Source organism: Procambarus clarkii, chromosome 64, assembly GCF_040958095.1.
Source record: "Procambarus clarkii isolate CNS0578487 chromosome 64, FALCON_Pclarkii_2.0, whole genome shotgun sequence".
Classification (NCBI taxonomy): domain Eukaryota; kingdom Metazoa; phylum Arthropoda; class Malacostraca; order Decapoda; family Cambaridae; genus Procambarus; species Procambarus clarkii.
The window spans coordinates 9,038,854-9,055,279 of record NC_091213.1 but is presented as its reverse complement, the minus strand read 5'-3'; the positions used below and the strand labels follow the sequence as shown (position 1 = coordinate 9,055,279).

At 42.8% G+C, this 16,426-nt stretch overlaps 1 protein-coding gene across 4 annotated transcripts in view; it reads left to right on the top strand.

The window, feature by feature from the left end:
• The window catches only part of LOC123769092 (uncharacterized), a 306,856-nt gene extending 292,172 nt beyond the window's left edge, over positions 1 to 14,684 (top strand). For 3 of the 4 annotated variants that reach the window (XM_069309174.1, XM_045760043.2, XM_069309173.1), the window contains 3 exons: positions 5,007 to 5,149; positions 12,384 to 12,522; positions 13,568 to 14,684. In XM_069309174.1, coding sequence (XP_069165275.1) covers positions 5,007 to 5,149; positions 12,384 to 12,522; positions 13,568 to 13,853 — 568 coding nt within the window. In that variant the 3' untranslated portion in view covers positions 13,854 to 14,684. The remainder of the gene's footprint in view (positions 1 to 5,006; positions 5,150 to 12,383; positions 12,523 to 13,567) is intronic. The other variant, XR_011223667.1, reaches the window with a different exon arrangement.
• The last annotated feature ends 1,742 nt before the right edge of the window (positions 14,685 to 16,426 follow it).

Here is a 16,426-nt window from a genome sequence, read left to right as displayed (position 1 = left end):
TTTTATTTTATTAAGTGCGTGAGGTGGAAGGGTGGGTAAGAGTGGGTGGCGGTGGGTTAGGGTGGGTCGTGGTTGGTAAAGACAAGCAGTGACTACGATAGGAGAGAGAACCAACTACCTTTTTAAAATATGGGTGACATAAACAGCATATTCCCCGCTGTGGAGCCACCAATACAAAGCTGCTGCTTTCCACCACGCTGGACACTATCCACTTAGACTGGTCTGTACAGCGTCGGTCTCGCTTCTTGCAGGACAGCGTTCAATCCCCGACCTTCCTAGTAGGTGGGCACCATTCCTTCCCTTTAGCCTACCCCCAAATCCTTGTCCTCATATCCCTACCAAGTACTATCTTGTCGTAATGGCTTGGCGGCTTCTCGTGATAATTGCCTCACCAAGTTGGTATTAATGACATGACCTACATACATAGTCACAGTGGGACAAATGATATATAACGCAATGACCTGTTCACACTTGTCCTAATACTGCCATTCTGATCTATGTATAACCAGAGCTCAACTCCATAGTCTTCTGACACTGATGAATGCCTATATGTGGAGTAAGAATATACTGTCATAAGCTATGTGCAAACATATGTATTTACATATTTTGCATTGGTAAATGAGCTGTATGAAGGCAAGCGAAAGAAGAGCTAGTTAGTCGAGCTTATATTTTGGAAGCTTTGATAGCTGCAAGTAATTTCCGCTTGTTAACTTTTCCATTATAATTTTATGCCATGGAGAAATATGAAATGATATATATTACTGCAAATAATATTAACCAGATTTAACCTAACCTGATTTAACATAACCTTATTTATCTAACATAACCTAAACACTCTGTTTATCTCTGTCTTTCTCGAAATATGTATATATATACATGCATGCATATACGCATACATATACCCGGCAATACATACCCGTGTTTTCTTTCACGAAAATCTATTTAATGCAGATATACACATGTATGTGTGTGGATATGAGAGTAAAAGGTACACGCACTAAGACATGAGCACCATGTGTGTTTCAGGCACATCGTAATACCCTCGTTAAAGGAAATTGACCTACATAACAAGCCAATTTGCCCGGATCCACTGAAGGCAGACCGTTTAATGGATATAAGCGAGAGTTGAAGTAGGCGACAGTGAAGGAGGGAATTAGTAGGAGAGGGAGAGGATAGGAGTTAATAGGGTGAGTCTAAAAGGAAGGAAGGGAGGAGAAACAGATGGGTCAAAGAGAGAAAGAGAGAGAGAGAGAGAGATATTCATGGCCCTTAATGTGTTTCTGCAAGCTCCACTCTCGCGCGCAGAATGGGTTTGAAGTGCATAATCACCATCAAATTTTTTAGTATTTTTTCTTTATCGTCTGTCTGTTTGTCCGACAGAGAAGCAAACAGGGACGCAAACAAACAAGAGAAGAACTTGAACTTTTTTTGAGATTTTGCATCCCAAACTAATTTTGCAGGCAGTTGTGTAGTTTCCGAAGCACACTTGGGGCTATATATCTATGTATTTGTGTCTGTGTGCCTGCCTGCCTCCTGCCTCTCTGTTTGGTGGTTCATCACTACTTATTGATACTTTCGACCAAATAGTTACAATCAGTACTATCATTTAAGAGGAATTGGCTTGTGAGACATACCAGGGCTCCCAGCTATCCATCTGGGATATCCCCAGTGCTGGGACTTACTCCCACCCAATCCACCTGACAAGTTACACCTTGGTTTACGGCCAACAATTTGTAAGGGGTCGACACGGGAATTATCCATAATGGAACAATAAATATTATAGGCGACCAGAGAAACAGAGTTACATACACGGAAACTTGGATATACGGATACAGGCAGACTTCTGAATACGGAAGTTCAGAGATGTGCCTCGAGGCTGTGTCCATTAATGTGTAGTGCTAATATACGAGGAAGGAACGAGGCAGCTTAGGATCTGGTTGCAGCATACAGTATCAATGTTTCACACTCACGGGAGACTTTTCATGAATACCTTCCGACACGATGGTCCGCTTAGGGTATTTAAGAAGAGTTCGTCCGGTCTCCACAACAGTATTACACTCAGAGGCCAGCAGCAGCTCTAGCAGTGTACAGCAGTAGACACACACGCCAGCAGTAGCAGTTGGCGGAGAAGAGGACTGCAACAGTGTACAGTTGTGCAGTAATACACAAAGAAGCCAGAAGCAACACCAGGAAGGGGAAGGGAATTATCAGGAGGGAAAGCACCAAGCCATTACGACTATATAGCACTGGGAAGGGGGTCAGGATAAGGATTTGGGATGAGACGGAATGGTGCCCAACCGCTTGAACGGTCGGGGATTGAACGCTGACCTGCATGAAGCGAGACCGTCGCTCTACCGTCCAGCCCAAGTGGTTGGGTAAGCAACACCAGGAGAAAAAGCTGCAACACTATACAGCCGTGTGATGCAGGGACCATTAGTCTCCGGATATAAAGTGCAGAATGGGAATGGATGCGAGTTTGTTAAATCCACAGACGCGCCGCTGGTCTACTCTCGTCTATGATACAAGATCGGGAGAGGGATGCTGTAACATTAATGCAAGTCGGTATTAGACCCTTATACTCGACCATTAAATTGATGATCCTTCGATGAAGTGATCTTCATTGATCATTTCAGGGAGCACTGAAATTCTGAAATGCTAGACCGACCACAGGCTACCATTCAGACGAAAGTTTGATCCAAGATTGGTACTTCGACATAAAAGAAGATTCTTTAAAAAACAATTATCCATTTGAAGATGCTGGTACTCCATCATTCCCTTAAAGATGGTTCACCCTCAGCCTTCGACAGATGCTGGTACCCCCATCCCCCCCAATCCCTTCAAGAATCTGGGAACTTTTCTCCCCTTAAAGATTCTGGTATCTCTCCTATTCCCTTAAAGGTGAGGGTAGCTCTCATTCATCCCCCTAAAGATGTTGGTATCCAATCATGCCTTTAAGGATGCTGGTAGACCTCATCCCTCTCAAGATTCTGGTATCCTCCCAATCCCCTAAAATATGCAGGCACCCCAATAATCCCCTTGAAGACGCTAGTAGCTCCCCATCCTCTTAATGATGCTGATACCCTCTCATCTCATCTCCCAGAGGCTCAGTGATGGTAAACAAATACTTTCACTCAAACTTCTTGTGAACTTTTTTGACAAGTTTATGCCCATCGTTACATTCTCTAATACATCTTGGATCACAGCATTAGATTTAGAAACTTTTTACGCAGCTCAAACTGAACCTAAAACTCTCTAAGCTAGTCATTTGTTACCTTACTGCTTTCAGTGTTGCATCAATGCACATGCGAATACGATCTATTGCAACATGTTTCTTGTCGCAACACTCACTCAGAAACTGCCGTCGCTTGGATGATACATCACGAGAAATCATATTAACTTCACTTGCTATTTTTATTCTCATTGAAGATCCTCGAACTCTTTACGTCTTGAGATTAATGACACAGTTGTTAATGTATATTTTATTAGTATTCTCTTTAATCAAATTTTTAATCGTTACTTGCTTATCCCTAAGTTTCACGCGAATTAGTTGTGTTTCCTCGTTTCTCTCCCGTTCTGATCCAAATGTCCATTTTCTCCCTACTTTGTTTATTTTATTCCGGGTTTCAGATTATTCTTTGGCGATTCGTACGCCCTTTCTTTAAATTCAATACTTCAATAACTCGCGCTTTGGTTTCAAAAGGATGAAGACGATAAAAGGGGAGAGAAGAGAAACATGTAATACAGGGCAGCCACTCGGCGGTAAATGAAAACAGATGTAGAGAGAGGTAGGAAGAGGTAAAGGGAAGGGGGGTAGAAATAGCCTAAGCTACTCTATCCCTTTGAGATGTATTTCTTGCTTATCTCAATAAACATACTTGGTAAAGGGAATCAGACAGGTAAACAGATACACTGAATTTAATGGTCGTAACAAATATGGAAAACGAACCGAGCCCTTGTACAACAACAGAATATAGTGAACACAAGCTTAACGAAAGGATAAACGTTATTTCGGAGCATAAACATGCACCCACGACGCACGAGCAAACATTACCAAGCAAACAGCTACTTTGGGTTTTGGTCTAGCTATTTCTTCTTTACACCTGAATCTCTCTAGTACCTCTCTCAACATATTCTTCCTTTCGTCACTATCTTTCCCTTCTCACACCACTAGAACCTTCCCTTCCTGGGTCCTCTCAATCCCCCTGGGTCCTCTCAAATCCTCAGTGGGTCCTATCAATTCCCTGCGACCTCTTATTCCTCTCTGGGATCTTTCATGTCCCTGGGTCTTCCTAGTTCTCCCTCTGGGATTTTTCATCTCCTAGGACCTCTCATCCACCCTCCCCCACTTTCCCCATCCCACACCACACCCACGGAGCCTTCGATAATTTAAGGCCTCCGACAGTCTGCCGGAGGGAAAGTCAACAATAACGTTCTCAAAGATATTGTTGAGCTGAGCTTATATACATTCAGGTTTTAATTTCCAGTGGAAGTTGGCGCTTAAAAGACGTAGTAAACGAGAAGGTTGCAGGTAGGATGGGGGAAATGAGAGAGAAGAGAGGGAGAGAAAGGGGGTGAGAGAAGGGGACAGTGATGATTAGAAAGATGCAGAGCAGGCGGAAGGGAGGGAGAGATGAAAGGAAGGATAACGCAGATAAAGGTTTATGTAAATAAAGTATCATCATCAGACCATTCTAAACTGGCGAACGGCAGCACATCCTTCGGGAAACAAAGACGGTCTTCAAAATAGTGTATGCCACGAACGTGAGACCAGTCTTAGCATATGCAACCCCATCGTGGAACTCCCCCTTCACAAACGTTTAGAGTTTAGCATCGAGGATATTTCTAATATTACGTGAGGGACTGGAATGTGGAGCGAATCAACTTATTCTTTGCCCAGATTTCCACCCAACTAGAACTTGGCCAATCTCCATCCCTAGCAATACACAAAGTCGTGGTCCGAGAAATCTTCCATTCTCTATTGCCATGTACTCTCTCTCTGTCCACAGGGCGTTCAAGGGTGGGATGCGATGTGTGGATGGCTACACTGCTCGATGTTTATCCCAAGTGGAGAGGGCAGGACTCGAGGAACACCTTAAAGGAGCACGGAGCACCTTAGCCTTCCTCTGCGACGACCCGGTGTTCCAGAGGGGTAAGTAGAGTACGTTACAGTAGCCCAGAGTACTCAAGATTTCCCCTGCAAAAAAAACAGTGTTCCACTGGTGAGTTCTGTTTCCATTACCCACCATATTGCCACTATGCTTGGATGATGTGATTTGCCTCGTGTTTTCAGAATGCTTCTGTCTTTACGTACATATCAGCCTTAACGATTTAGCATGTCTAGCTTAACGACTTAACATCTCAGCCTTGACGACATGACGTGTGTGTGTGTGTGTAATTACAACGTGACGAATTTATCTTTCTATCAGTCTCGTCCCGTGAATTTCCCAATAACCTGACACTTAAAAATGTCGTCATGACCCTTTCGTCGCAGCTGTGTTCAACTCTGATCGGCGGTCCTGATTATTCCAGTTTCAAATCGTCTGCTCTCGTCCACCCTTTGTGTAACCTGGTTACATGATTGCCTGATACAGGGTTGATTTCCTGGGTCGTTCTCATTGCCTCTCTGATTCATTCACATCCACAGGAACGACTAGGTAGTCGAACGTCAATATACTGAGGTCGTTTACCTCACCATCCCGAAGTGATTTCAGAAGTTACTAGTTTTGATCTCTGTTTACTTAGTGAATTTACCAATATGTGTGTGTGTGTGTACTCACCTATTTGTGTTTGCGAGGGTTGAGCTTTGGATCTTTGGTCCCGCCTCTCACCTGTCAGTCAACTGGTGTGTGTTTGTGTGTGTGTGGACTCATCTATGTATGTATGGGGGAATCGAGCATCAGCTACTGGGCCCTGCCTCATGTATTGTTGGTCACAACACAATGATTCATGGAATACGGTTGTCTGTACCTACCTCTCGTCTCATCTTGTCTACACCAGTACTGTGTCTATCTGTACCAGTATTGGGATTGTACCATTACAGTGTGTACACCAGTACTGTGACTGTGTACACCAGTACTGTTCCACCCTGCACTTCGTGTTACGTAACATCCCTGACAGAAACATTCTCACTCCTCCTCAACTCTAGCTTCTTTACACGATAATAATTATCTCTCTTACCCCCTTCCCCCGTTACTTGTACTCTGGCAAGAAATTCAAAGGTAAATTATCTTGGAAAAATAAAAACACATATGATCCTTATCTGAAATAAAAAGGTTGCAGGTGGCAATTTGATGTAAATTGATGCAAGTATGAGGCGCTTCCCGACGACGTTGGAAGGTGGAGTCTGACTTCTGAAAAGGCCAGAGGTTGTGAACCCTGAGGAGAGAGAGAGAGAAGTAAATAGGGAAAATAGTACATACGAGCACAATTAATAGACCTCTTGTTCCACGACTTGGTCACCTGGTAAGATTGGAAAATAATTATTCAAAACATAAATGTATACATAACAGAAAATCGGAAGGCTCTCTCTCTCACTTCTCTCCACTCTCTTGTTGCTTGAAAACTTGTTTCGTGAAAACCTGTGATGACACGATTTAATCGGAAATATAAAGAAGAACAACAAGAGAGAAGAATTTGAATGCCGAGGTATTGGATGAGGAGTAAGAAAGAGAAGAAAAGAGGTGGTAGGGGAAGAAAGGAAAAGCAAAAGTTGGACAAGATAATTGACGGTCGATCCACTACCTAATTCCGTTTGGTGAAACTATAATGCTCTCATATTGGTCAATTGTGCTCTTATTCACACACACACACACACACACACACACACACACACACACACACACACATATGAGGCCCATGGGGGTCTCGTAGCCTGGTGGATAGCGCGCAGGACTCGTAATTCTGTGGCGCGGGTTCGATTCCCGCACGGGGCAGGAACAAATGGGCAAAGTTTCTTTCACCCTGAATGCCCCTGTTACCTAGCAGTAAATAGGTACCTGGGAGTTAGTTAGCTGTCACGGGCTGCTTCCTGGGGTGTGTTTGTGGTGTGGGGAAAAAAAAGTAGTTAGTAAACAGTTGATTGACAGTTGAGAGGCGGGCCGAAAGAGCAAAGCTCAACCCCCGCAAACACAACTAGCTGAATACATATATACACAGGGCCTCGCGGCTGAAAGGACAGCGCTCGGGGGTCGTAGTCCTAACCTAAGGGCCCGGGTTCTGTTCCCAGTGGAGGCAGAAACAATGGGCAGAGTTTATCACCCTGATGCTCCTATTCACCTAGCAGTAAATAGGTACCTGGGAGTCAATGACAGCTAGCTTCCTGGGCAGTGCTTCCTGGGGATGTGTGTGTGTGTGTGTGTGTGTGTGTGTGTTAGAGATAACTATATGTGGTAGATATAATAGAGGAAAAATAGTTTAGTTAGAAAGGCGGGGGTCCAGGAGCTAATTGCTCGATTCTGTAGGCATAAATAGTCAATACAAATAATAAATACACACACACACACACACATTTAGTGGAAACTTAGTACCCAAATGAGCCGCAGAGATATTTGAAAGAATTTTGTCAGTGTCAGAGTAGTTAACAAATGGAATGCATTAGGCAGTAATGTGGTGGAGGCAGACTTCCATACACAGTTTCAAATGATGTAGATTTGATACAGTCCAGTAGGCTCCAGAATATGTACACCAGTTGATTGACAGTTGAGGCAGGATCAAAGAGTTGAGGCTCAACCCCCGCAAGCACAACTAGGTGAGTACACAAGCATATTTCTCTCTCTCTAAATTTAATCAAACCCTCGAGACTCTCCATTCTCTAGCGCGTGTTCGTGGTAGATCATGGAACAGCAAGATCAGTGGGAAAAAGAGAAGGGGAAGGTTGGATGGAGCGTAGTGGTGGATGTATGCCAGTATTTAATATCACATCTTAGGGAATATGAGCCGAGTTCAGCCAAATAGGAAATACGGAATCTCATGGAAATGTCTTTCTACGTCAAAAAAAATGAGAAATCCAACAAAGGAAGGGTCTTTCTACGTCAAAAAATGAGAAATCCAACAAAGGAAGGGTCTTTCTACGTCCAAAAATGAGAAATCCAACAAAGGAAGGGTCTTTCTACGTCCAAAAATGAGAAATCCAACAGAGGAAGGTTCTTTTCCATAAAAATATTAATTTGTGAACATATAAAAACTAACCCAGGTCCTAGGACTGCATTGTAGAAGTGGCTAAGCAGGCAGCCACATTACAGGAAGCGATTAGACTCACTAGTCAGCTACAAAAATGGCAAAAGACAAGTTGTGGTAGGGCTGAAGAAACTGGAAAAAACTGAAATGGAAGGACACTGAAAGAGGGCTGAAGTGGAGACAACAAATCACAATAATGTGGCTGAAAATTAGACACCCAACCCACAACGCTGAAAATAAGAGAATTGAAGTTTTGGACTGTCCTGGACCATTACACAACTTGATAGTGGTTCGAAACGTTAGTTATTATATTTTAAGATTTGTGGGTTGGGTGTCTAGTGCTGAAGTGAAAGGAATCCTGATGGAGTTGTATATGACAGTGGCAGAAGAGAATAGAACAAAATTCAGGCTAGGAAAGTACGGGAAAGATAGGAAATGGCTGGTAATGGTAATATTCAGACTATATAACAGGTACCCCTATGAAGAGAAAAGCAATCCCCTCACTCAAACCAAGCTCCATACAATATAGCAAGGTAAGGCGTTTATCAGAAGAAAGCACTAAGCCAATATGTCTATTGCCTTAAGTCATATTGGACCTTATGAGAACATGAGAACAAGGAGCTAGGATAGGACACTGAATATAAGTAATAGTATCTAGCCACTTGCACATCAAGGATTGAACGCCGACCTGTAAGAAGGGAATCAATTACTGCAGTAACCACTCCAAATGAAATACTTCTTACTACTGATATATGGTATATACACCCATACAATTTCCCTCCTTACCCACTGCATACACAACAACCTTCCTCATATGAAGAATGAGAAGAAGATGGCGCTTGAAAGTGAGAATACATATGATAAGTGAGAACGAATTGAGTTTTAAAGTCAAGTATACGAGCACAGATCACGTTACGATCTACAAAATAGATCACAACGGCAAACCCACTCAGTGAACACGAGAAGAACGCAGATATAACTGCACTCAAGAAAAACGTCCCGATTTGATTTTTTTGTGATCTTCCCTGGCTTCTGGTTACATGTGTTTCTGACGCTGCCCACCACAATGTTGTTCTCTGCACTCTCGATGTGGAATCCTAATTAGTGACGATTGCACTAACTAGCCAATTAAAAAGTTACATATTTCCAGTCAGTAACGACTAATCAAAAATCATCAGAGAAACCTTTTATCAGTCCCAAAGTGGATATTGAAAAATTTTTAAAACATTTTGCATTTGACTGCTTCGCAGAGTTAGCGAAGCCTAGAACAAGTCAACTGGAAACTTTAAGAGTTAAACATCGGCTTCAACATAATTAGATAACTCAGTGAAACAGTTATCTAATTATGCCTGCATCTACTTCCTCATCACAATCGACTTGAGAATGGTCCAGGAAGGACCGACACGTCGTCGTCCCTTCACCTTCTAGTGTGTGGTCTGGTCAATAAACTCGGTGAAACATTATGTAATTTTCTTCCTAGGTAGTGTGTTAATTTCTGATTGCTTATGCCTACTAAGTATAGAAAATGGTTATTTTTCCCTTCAAACTTTGCTTTGCCTTTCGCCTAAGACAGCTTAGGAAAGACGTCTTGAAGGTACCCGAAGGCTTCCGACGGCTTATCTAAGAACTGTGATACATTGTCTCACAAGTCGCCCGCCTTCAGGTGCCTTTAAGACGTCTTTCCTAAGCTATTTGAGGCAAAAGTATGAGCAAAGTTTGAGGGAATAATAACAACTTTCTATACTTTGAAGGCGTAAACAATAACAAATAACAAAATATTCAGGAACAAACAGTACATGCTACAGTAGGTACAGACAAATGGATAAAATTAAAAATTAAAAATTACACGAAAAACAGCATAATAAATGGTCACACACACATTGGACGTCCTCGGTAATGTATGCAATGGATTTAATGAAACAATCTGTACTGGAAATACTAATTAAGTATTTTGGTTCTCCGCGAGTCACATATATGTTAAAGTTGCTCTCTGGGACTACTGTGAAAAAAGCAATCACTACCGGACTGTAGTCATTTTAGTGTTGAGACTCTAGTGGAAATATCCATTTAATACATACGTTCTGCAAAAAAAAAATTCTAGAAATGTAAATTGCCAGCAATTAACTAATATATGTTTGTGCTTGGGGAAATTGTGAGAGGCAGTGAAGCCATGGAGGTTCTCCTGGAAATTGAACTGTTGAGTAAGCTTGATTAACGAGAAGGGGAGAATGATTACCTGAGTAAATAGGACTGGATGGTTACCAGAGTAGATAGGATTGGAGGGCTACCAGAATTGACATTACAGGATGGTTACTTGGGTAGATAGGCAGAATGCTTACCAGGATAAAACAGGGCTGAATGGATAAGCATACCAGAAAAGACAGGACTGTGTGAGGATAATTTTCGGGATTATTATTATTAGTAGCAATATTTTAACACATTAGTTAAACTAGTTACCCCCTAGGAGGTGCAAGCTGGAGCTAAAGGTTCCTACTCAAATATCTGCAACAACGCTAATCTCTATCTCACAAACGCGTAAGTATATTCCCCTTGAGTTATCCGGATATTCCGAATAACTCGAGTGTGGAAACTGTATCGTTCCTGGAAAGAAAATGTATGTTTGATAGTCACACGTGGAACCTCTCGCTTGATGGAGGAACTTATGGAGAATCCAAGTGAGGGGAATGAAGGAGGGAGATGGAGAGAAGTGTGGAAGTTTAGGAGGTATGAGGGAGAGAGAGTTGTAGAGGAGCTATGTGTGGGGGAATAAAGTGAGATAAAGATTCCTACAGGCTGGGGAAGGGGGGACCTCACAGTCTCCGGAAGTTCCATAAGTTCCTGTGTCAAAACAAGAGTGTTTGTCTTATTCTTGAGACGCTTCAAGAGACCTTCCGACCCCAGTCTCTCTATAGCCGCCACACACCGTGCCAGCGACAGCCATATCTCTTCTTTTTTCTCTTGGCTTTAGCTCCTATTTTGTTATTGTCTCTATGTCTTTTGTTACACTACGTTCTTTTATGCCCTCTTTCCATGCAACATTTTATGTATTCTCATGGACATTCTTGTGTACTTTTATGTATTTTCTGTGTGTCTCTGTCTGTCTGTCTGTCTGTCTGTCTCTCTCTCTCTCTCTCTCTCTCTCTCTCTCTCTCTCTCTCTCTCTCTCTCTCTCTCTCTCTCTCTCTCTCTCTCTCTCTCTCTGTCTCTCTCTCTCTCTCTGTCTCTCTCAGCCCTCCTTCCATATCAAACCATTCCTCACCACTACACCCCCTTCACTCCGCCCCTCACCACTCCACTTCCCATTCACCAAACCTCCACCTGCCACCCATAAAAAATACAGATATATCACCCTGTTTAATCCAGTGCCTAATCCGTCTTGCGGAGAGAGAGAAGCGAGAGGGTCTCGTAACCTCGGGAGGATTTCCCTCTTGAAGGCGTTCAGGGATTCAGGACAGCCTCGTCTGCGGTGGTGTCAAGGATACAAGGATGAGATAGGTGGGTATGGTTTCCATATTCGTAGTTGATATTCTGGACTGACCAGGGTCGTGGTAGGTTGGTCTGTCTTTAGAAGGTCGTGGTAGGTAGTCTTATCTTCAGAAGGACGTAGTGGGTAATTTTGTAGGAGGTCGTGGTAGGTGGTTTTGTCTTCAGACGGTTGTAATATGTAGTCTTGTCTTCAGGAGGTCGTGGTAGGTGGTCTTGTCTTTAGAAAATCATGGAAGATGGTCTCCCCTTTTCATTGTCGTAATGGGTCGTCCTTAACTGAGCTAAGTAACAGGGTTTCTGGATGAAAGCTGCAGGAATCTGGAAGGTTGAACACGCGTCACAAGGATCTCTGATGCAATAATGGAGGTCGACATAATTTGACTCGAGTAGGAAATTGGTGGAGACAAATGAACAGAGAGAGAGAGAGATAGAAATAGATCGAAGGAAGGTAGAAAGAGACAGACACGAAGCAGAACGTGTCTGCCCCCGACCAAGAACGTTAATTGGAAGAGCTTGTTTGACCTGTAGCAACATCTTTTTTCATCTCGAGCTATCTAACGTGACCCTAATGCCCTGTTTCAGAGCAGCTCTCCCAAACCCCATGCATCAGGCAGTATGTTCAGTCGTTTCGAACCGTCCATGAGAAATCCTGTAGGAAGCCAAGTGTAATGATTTGTATTGGCCACTGTTTACCTTCAGTGACCTGCCTTAATCTATTTCAGAGTACCTGTCGCACGGGTCATGCATAAAGGACGTGCAGGAGGACTGGGACCGCTGTCACCAGAGCTTCAAGTCCCTGGTCCATCAGCAGCATCGTGACCTTAACGTTTCCGACGCCCTGAGAGACCACAAAATATGCTGGTAGGTCCCCTTGAGGTCATTCCTGCGTGCACACACACCTACAGATTAACGCATGGAATCAGAGCATGTACAGTCATTTACTTGGCCATGTTCTCAGTGATGTATACACGTTTGCAATCACGGTCTCTGTGAACACTTGCATGTGTCTACATGCACAGGTTTGCAGACATACACATGTGCGGTGCTTATCTTGTGTACAATAACACTGGCCAACAGTTTTTCATAACTTGCCTGCTTCCGAGATGAAAAGAGCTGTTTATGATACATTTTGAAGTGCTGAATTCAAATATAAGAATCAAAATGGCTGATTAGCTATTTTTCGTGTGAGAGGGGTAACAAAATCTTGCATGATTCAACAAGTGGTGGATGCTGAACGTCTTTCTTCCAGGCTCCAATGATAGACAGAGTAGCCAGTCTTTCATGACTTAGTGGGAATCTCTTCCCACGACACTCAGAGCCAACAGCAATACTTTGTATCCATCCTGCAGGTCTATCTCAGGAGCAACAATTCTGCCACTGATTTTTTCATAGTTAATGCACCTCAAAAGCTGCTTCATGTTGTCATAGTTTCTTTTGTATAGGCTGCATAACCCAATGGAATTGATGGCAAACACTCCCATTGTGCAGCAAAACAGTTCTAAGACTCGTCTTGGTATGAAAACTAAAGCTAATCAACAGTTATAAACATCATTAAGATAGAATTAGTTAAAATAGACTTCATTTGTTTCAGAAGCATTTTGCAGCCTGTAGGCCAGTTTGATATTCGATTTCCATATTTCTTCTGGTAAAGCAGTATTGGATGACAACTATTTCTCTCTCTCTCTCGCTCTCGCTCTCGCTCTCTCGCTCTCGCTCTCTCGCTCTCTCTCTCTCTCTCTCTCTCTCTCTCTCTCGCTCTCGCTCTCTCGCTCTCTCGCTCTCTCTCTCTCTCTCTCTCTCTCTCTCTCTCTCTCTCTCTCTCTCTCTCTCTCTCTCTCTCTCTCTCTCTCTCTCTCTCTCTCTCTCTCTCTCATTCACTTCTCGCTCTATCTTTCCATCCCACCAGCATCCGGCTATGGTTCCTGTCCTGCGTCTACGACATGAGCTACCTGAAGTGCGGCAAGACTCAAGCAGTGTTCCTGAAGAAGGTGACGGCTACCCTCTCCTACAGCGACGTCCACCAGGAGAAATGCAGCAGAGTGAAGCCTAAGGAATGTTCATCTGCGACTCCTTCGGCAGGTCTTCTCCATTCCTCGTGCTACTTACTCTCGTTGCTGTTGCTGATGCTCACACCGTCGCTAGTGCTCCTGGTGGGAGCGTGGGAAGGCGGGGGTATTGGTGGCGTTCCGTAGCGCGATTGGTAGTGGGTCTTGTGTTGCTGCTACTTGACGGTGTGAGTAGTGTTCCGCTATTGCTTTTCTGTGTCGCGTGTATTGAAACGGATGCTACTGCAACTTGGCCGTATGGATATTCTTCTGTCGTCTGATACTGTTTCAGATGTTGCAGATGGTTCTTAGTAACTGTTTCTGCTGTCCAATGTACCTTGAGCCAACTTATCGTGCGTTTGGGGAAGGGTGCATGCGAAGATTCTTGATGCCAAGGTGTTCCGTGTTGCCTGGCTTTCTCCTGCTTTCTGACGCTCCTGAATATTGTTTTCCAGGAGATAGGGACATTTCTGACGCTTCTCTTATTTACAGATCGTTCAACTACTCCCGAAGTGCGTATTCCTCCTGTTAACAATGTTTTTGACGGTAGTGATGGTGGTGATAGTGGTGATGCAGGTGGTGGTAGTGGTGGTAGTGGGGATGCAGGTGGTGGTAGTGGTGATGCATTTGGTGGTAGTGGGGGATGCAGGTGGTGGTAGTTGTGGTGATACTGATACTGTCGGCGGTGGCACCGCATCATGCATTGTGTGGAATGTTTCTGAATGACCATGACGTTGTATACAGACGGGAGAGAGATAATAAATTTGCACGCATTGGGATACATTCAGTCGTGTCTGCTGAATAAAAATAATTTACATGAGAGAGAGAGAGAGAGAGAGAGAGAGAGAGAGAGAGAGAGAGAGAGAGAGAGAGAGAGAGAGACAGGCAGACAGAGACAGGCAGACAGAGACAGGCAGACAGATATATTAAAATAAGATACAATAGCTATGTTGTATTTATTAATATTAATTCATAAATCACTGACCATATTGCTTTTGATTTCCCCCCTCAGTATTATGCATAATATGTGTATGTGTACGAATGTTTGTGTGTTTATGCAACCATTTTCTTTCCAAAAAGCCGTAGGAAGCTGAAAATCTCATTTGTAGTAATGGCGTTCCATTATATTTTAACAAAAATAGACCAAAACATTTTCTGCTTTAGTCTGACAGATTTTCCAAAACGTTTGTGATGGAAGAGAATGGAATGGGATGAGGGGAAGGGGGAGATATAGTTAAGATAAAAAGGGAAAAGATAGTGATAGAAGAGGGGGAAGAAAACGGGAGATAAAAAGGTAAGAGAAATGTGATATGAAAGAGACAGAGATGGGATATGAAGAGGGCAGATGAGAAATAGAAGGGGAGACGGAGGAGACAGGAAGAATGAGAGAGAATAAATAAAGAATAATATGAGGAAAATAAGACCATTGAACATAATACCCCACCCACTGTCTACAGGACAACCTGCCTAAGATCATAACCCATTGTCTATTGAACAAACTACCATAGAGACCTGTCTATTGATCAAAATACTCGTCTCTTTGTAAATCACAAAAGTTCCTGAATATAATTTGCATATCATTTAAAACACACTGAGTGCAACCTCTTTGATAACTTGTTATATATGCGTGCAACGCTCAGGGAAAACACAGGACAATGCAACGCAGCTTGCAACATCAATTTACAATGTGCATATAAGTTTTTAAGCTAAGAAGGAAAATTATAAAAAACAAAAATGTAAATGTCTGGGTCCTCGTCGACCTGGTAAATAAGAAAGCTATGAAAATATTATCATTTTTTTCCTGCCAACTCATTGAGTTTGTCACTTACACCCCTCTCATTGTGACGCCAATCCCTTCCCCCACCTGTACGCACTTCCATCCCTCTATCCGTCAAACCTTCCACCCTCTCCACCCGTCAAAATACCCATCCTCCCCGCCCGTCAAAATGCGTCCCCTCGTCGTCTCTTGCGCTGGAAAATTCCCAGTTTAGCAACAATATATTTCATGAAGCCTCCAGCTGGAAAGGATTTGACAAGAGTTCAATTATTGGCCGGAAAGTGTTGTGTGTTTAAGGGTCCAGATTTTGTAGGGTTAAGATTAAATGTAAATATAACGATATATATAATATATATATATATATATATATATATATATATATATATATATATATATATATATATATATATATATATATAATTATTGGTATGCATAGTTTCATGGTACATAGTTACATAGTTTAATATATTTATCATTGCATTCAAATAATACTGAAGTCAGTGAGTTGATATTGAGGGCCATGAATTGAACTCGAACTTGCAAACTGGGACTCGTGAGACACAAACACGACTTCCGAGATGAGGAGCTTGGGAACGCGGGTTCGATCCCATTACACTGGAATCAAGCAGAATCCACCACTCGAAAAGCTTCTCCAGCAAGTTCAAGCTCACTGCTTGAACTTATCATAGATTTTCCATCCACGGCAAAGAACAGTAGAGTCACAACCTTCCAGTTCTATTCGACGTTGCATCGAGAAGTTTCGATTGCTCAGTCTGGATCCGACACGAAAACTGTTTCGGAAATCAAATGGAATTATATTCAGAACGAGAAATTATATGCAGAGCACGTTCAAGATAAAGAATTCTATCCCAAAGGAGCTGCAGTAGTCCAGACCTTATCAGCTCGAATGCGTTGCACAAAGGATGAAATGACTGAAAGTTTC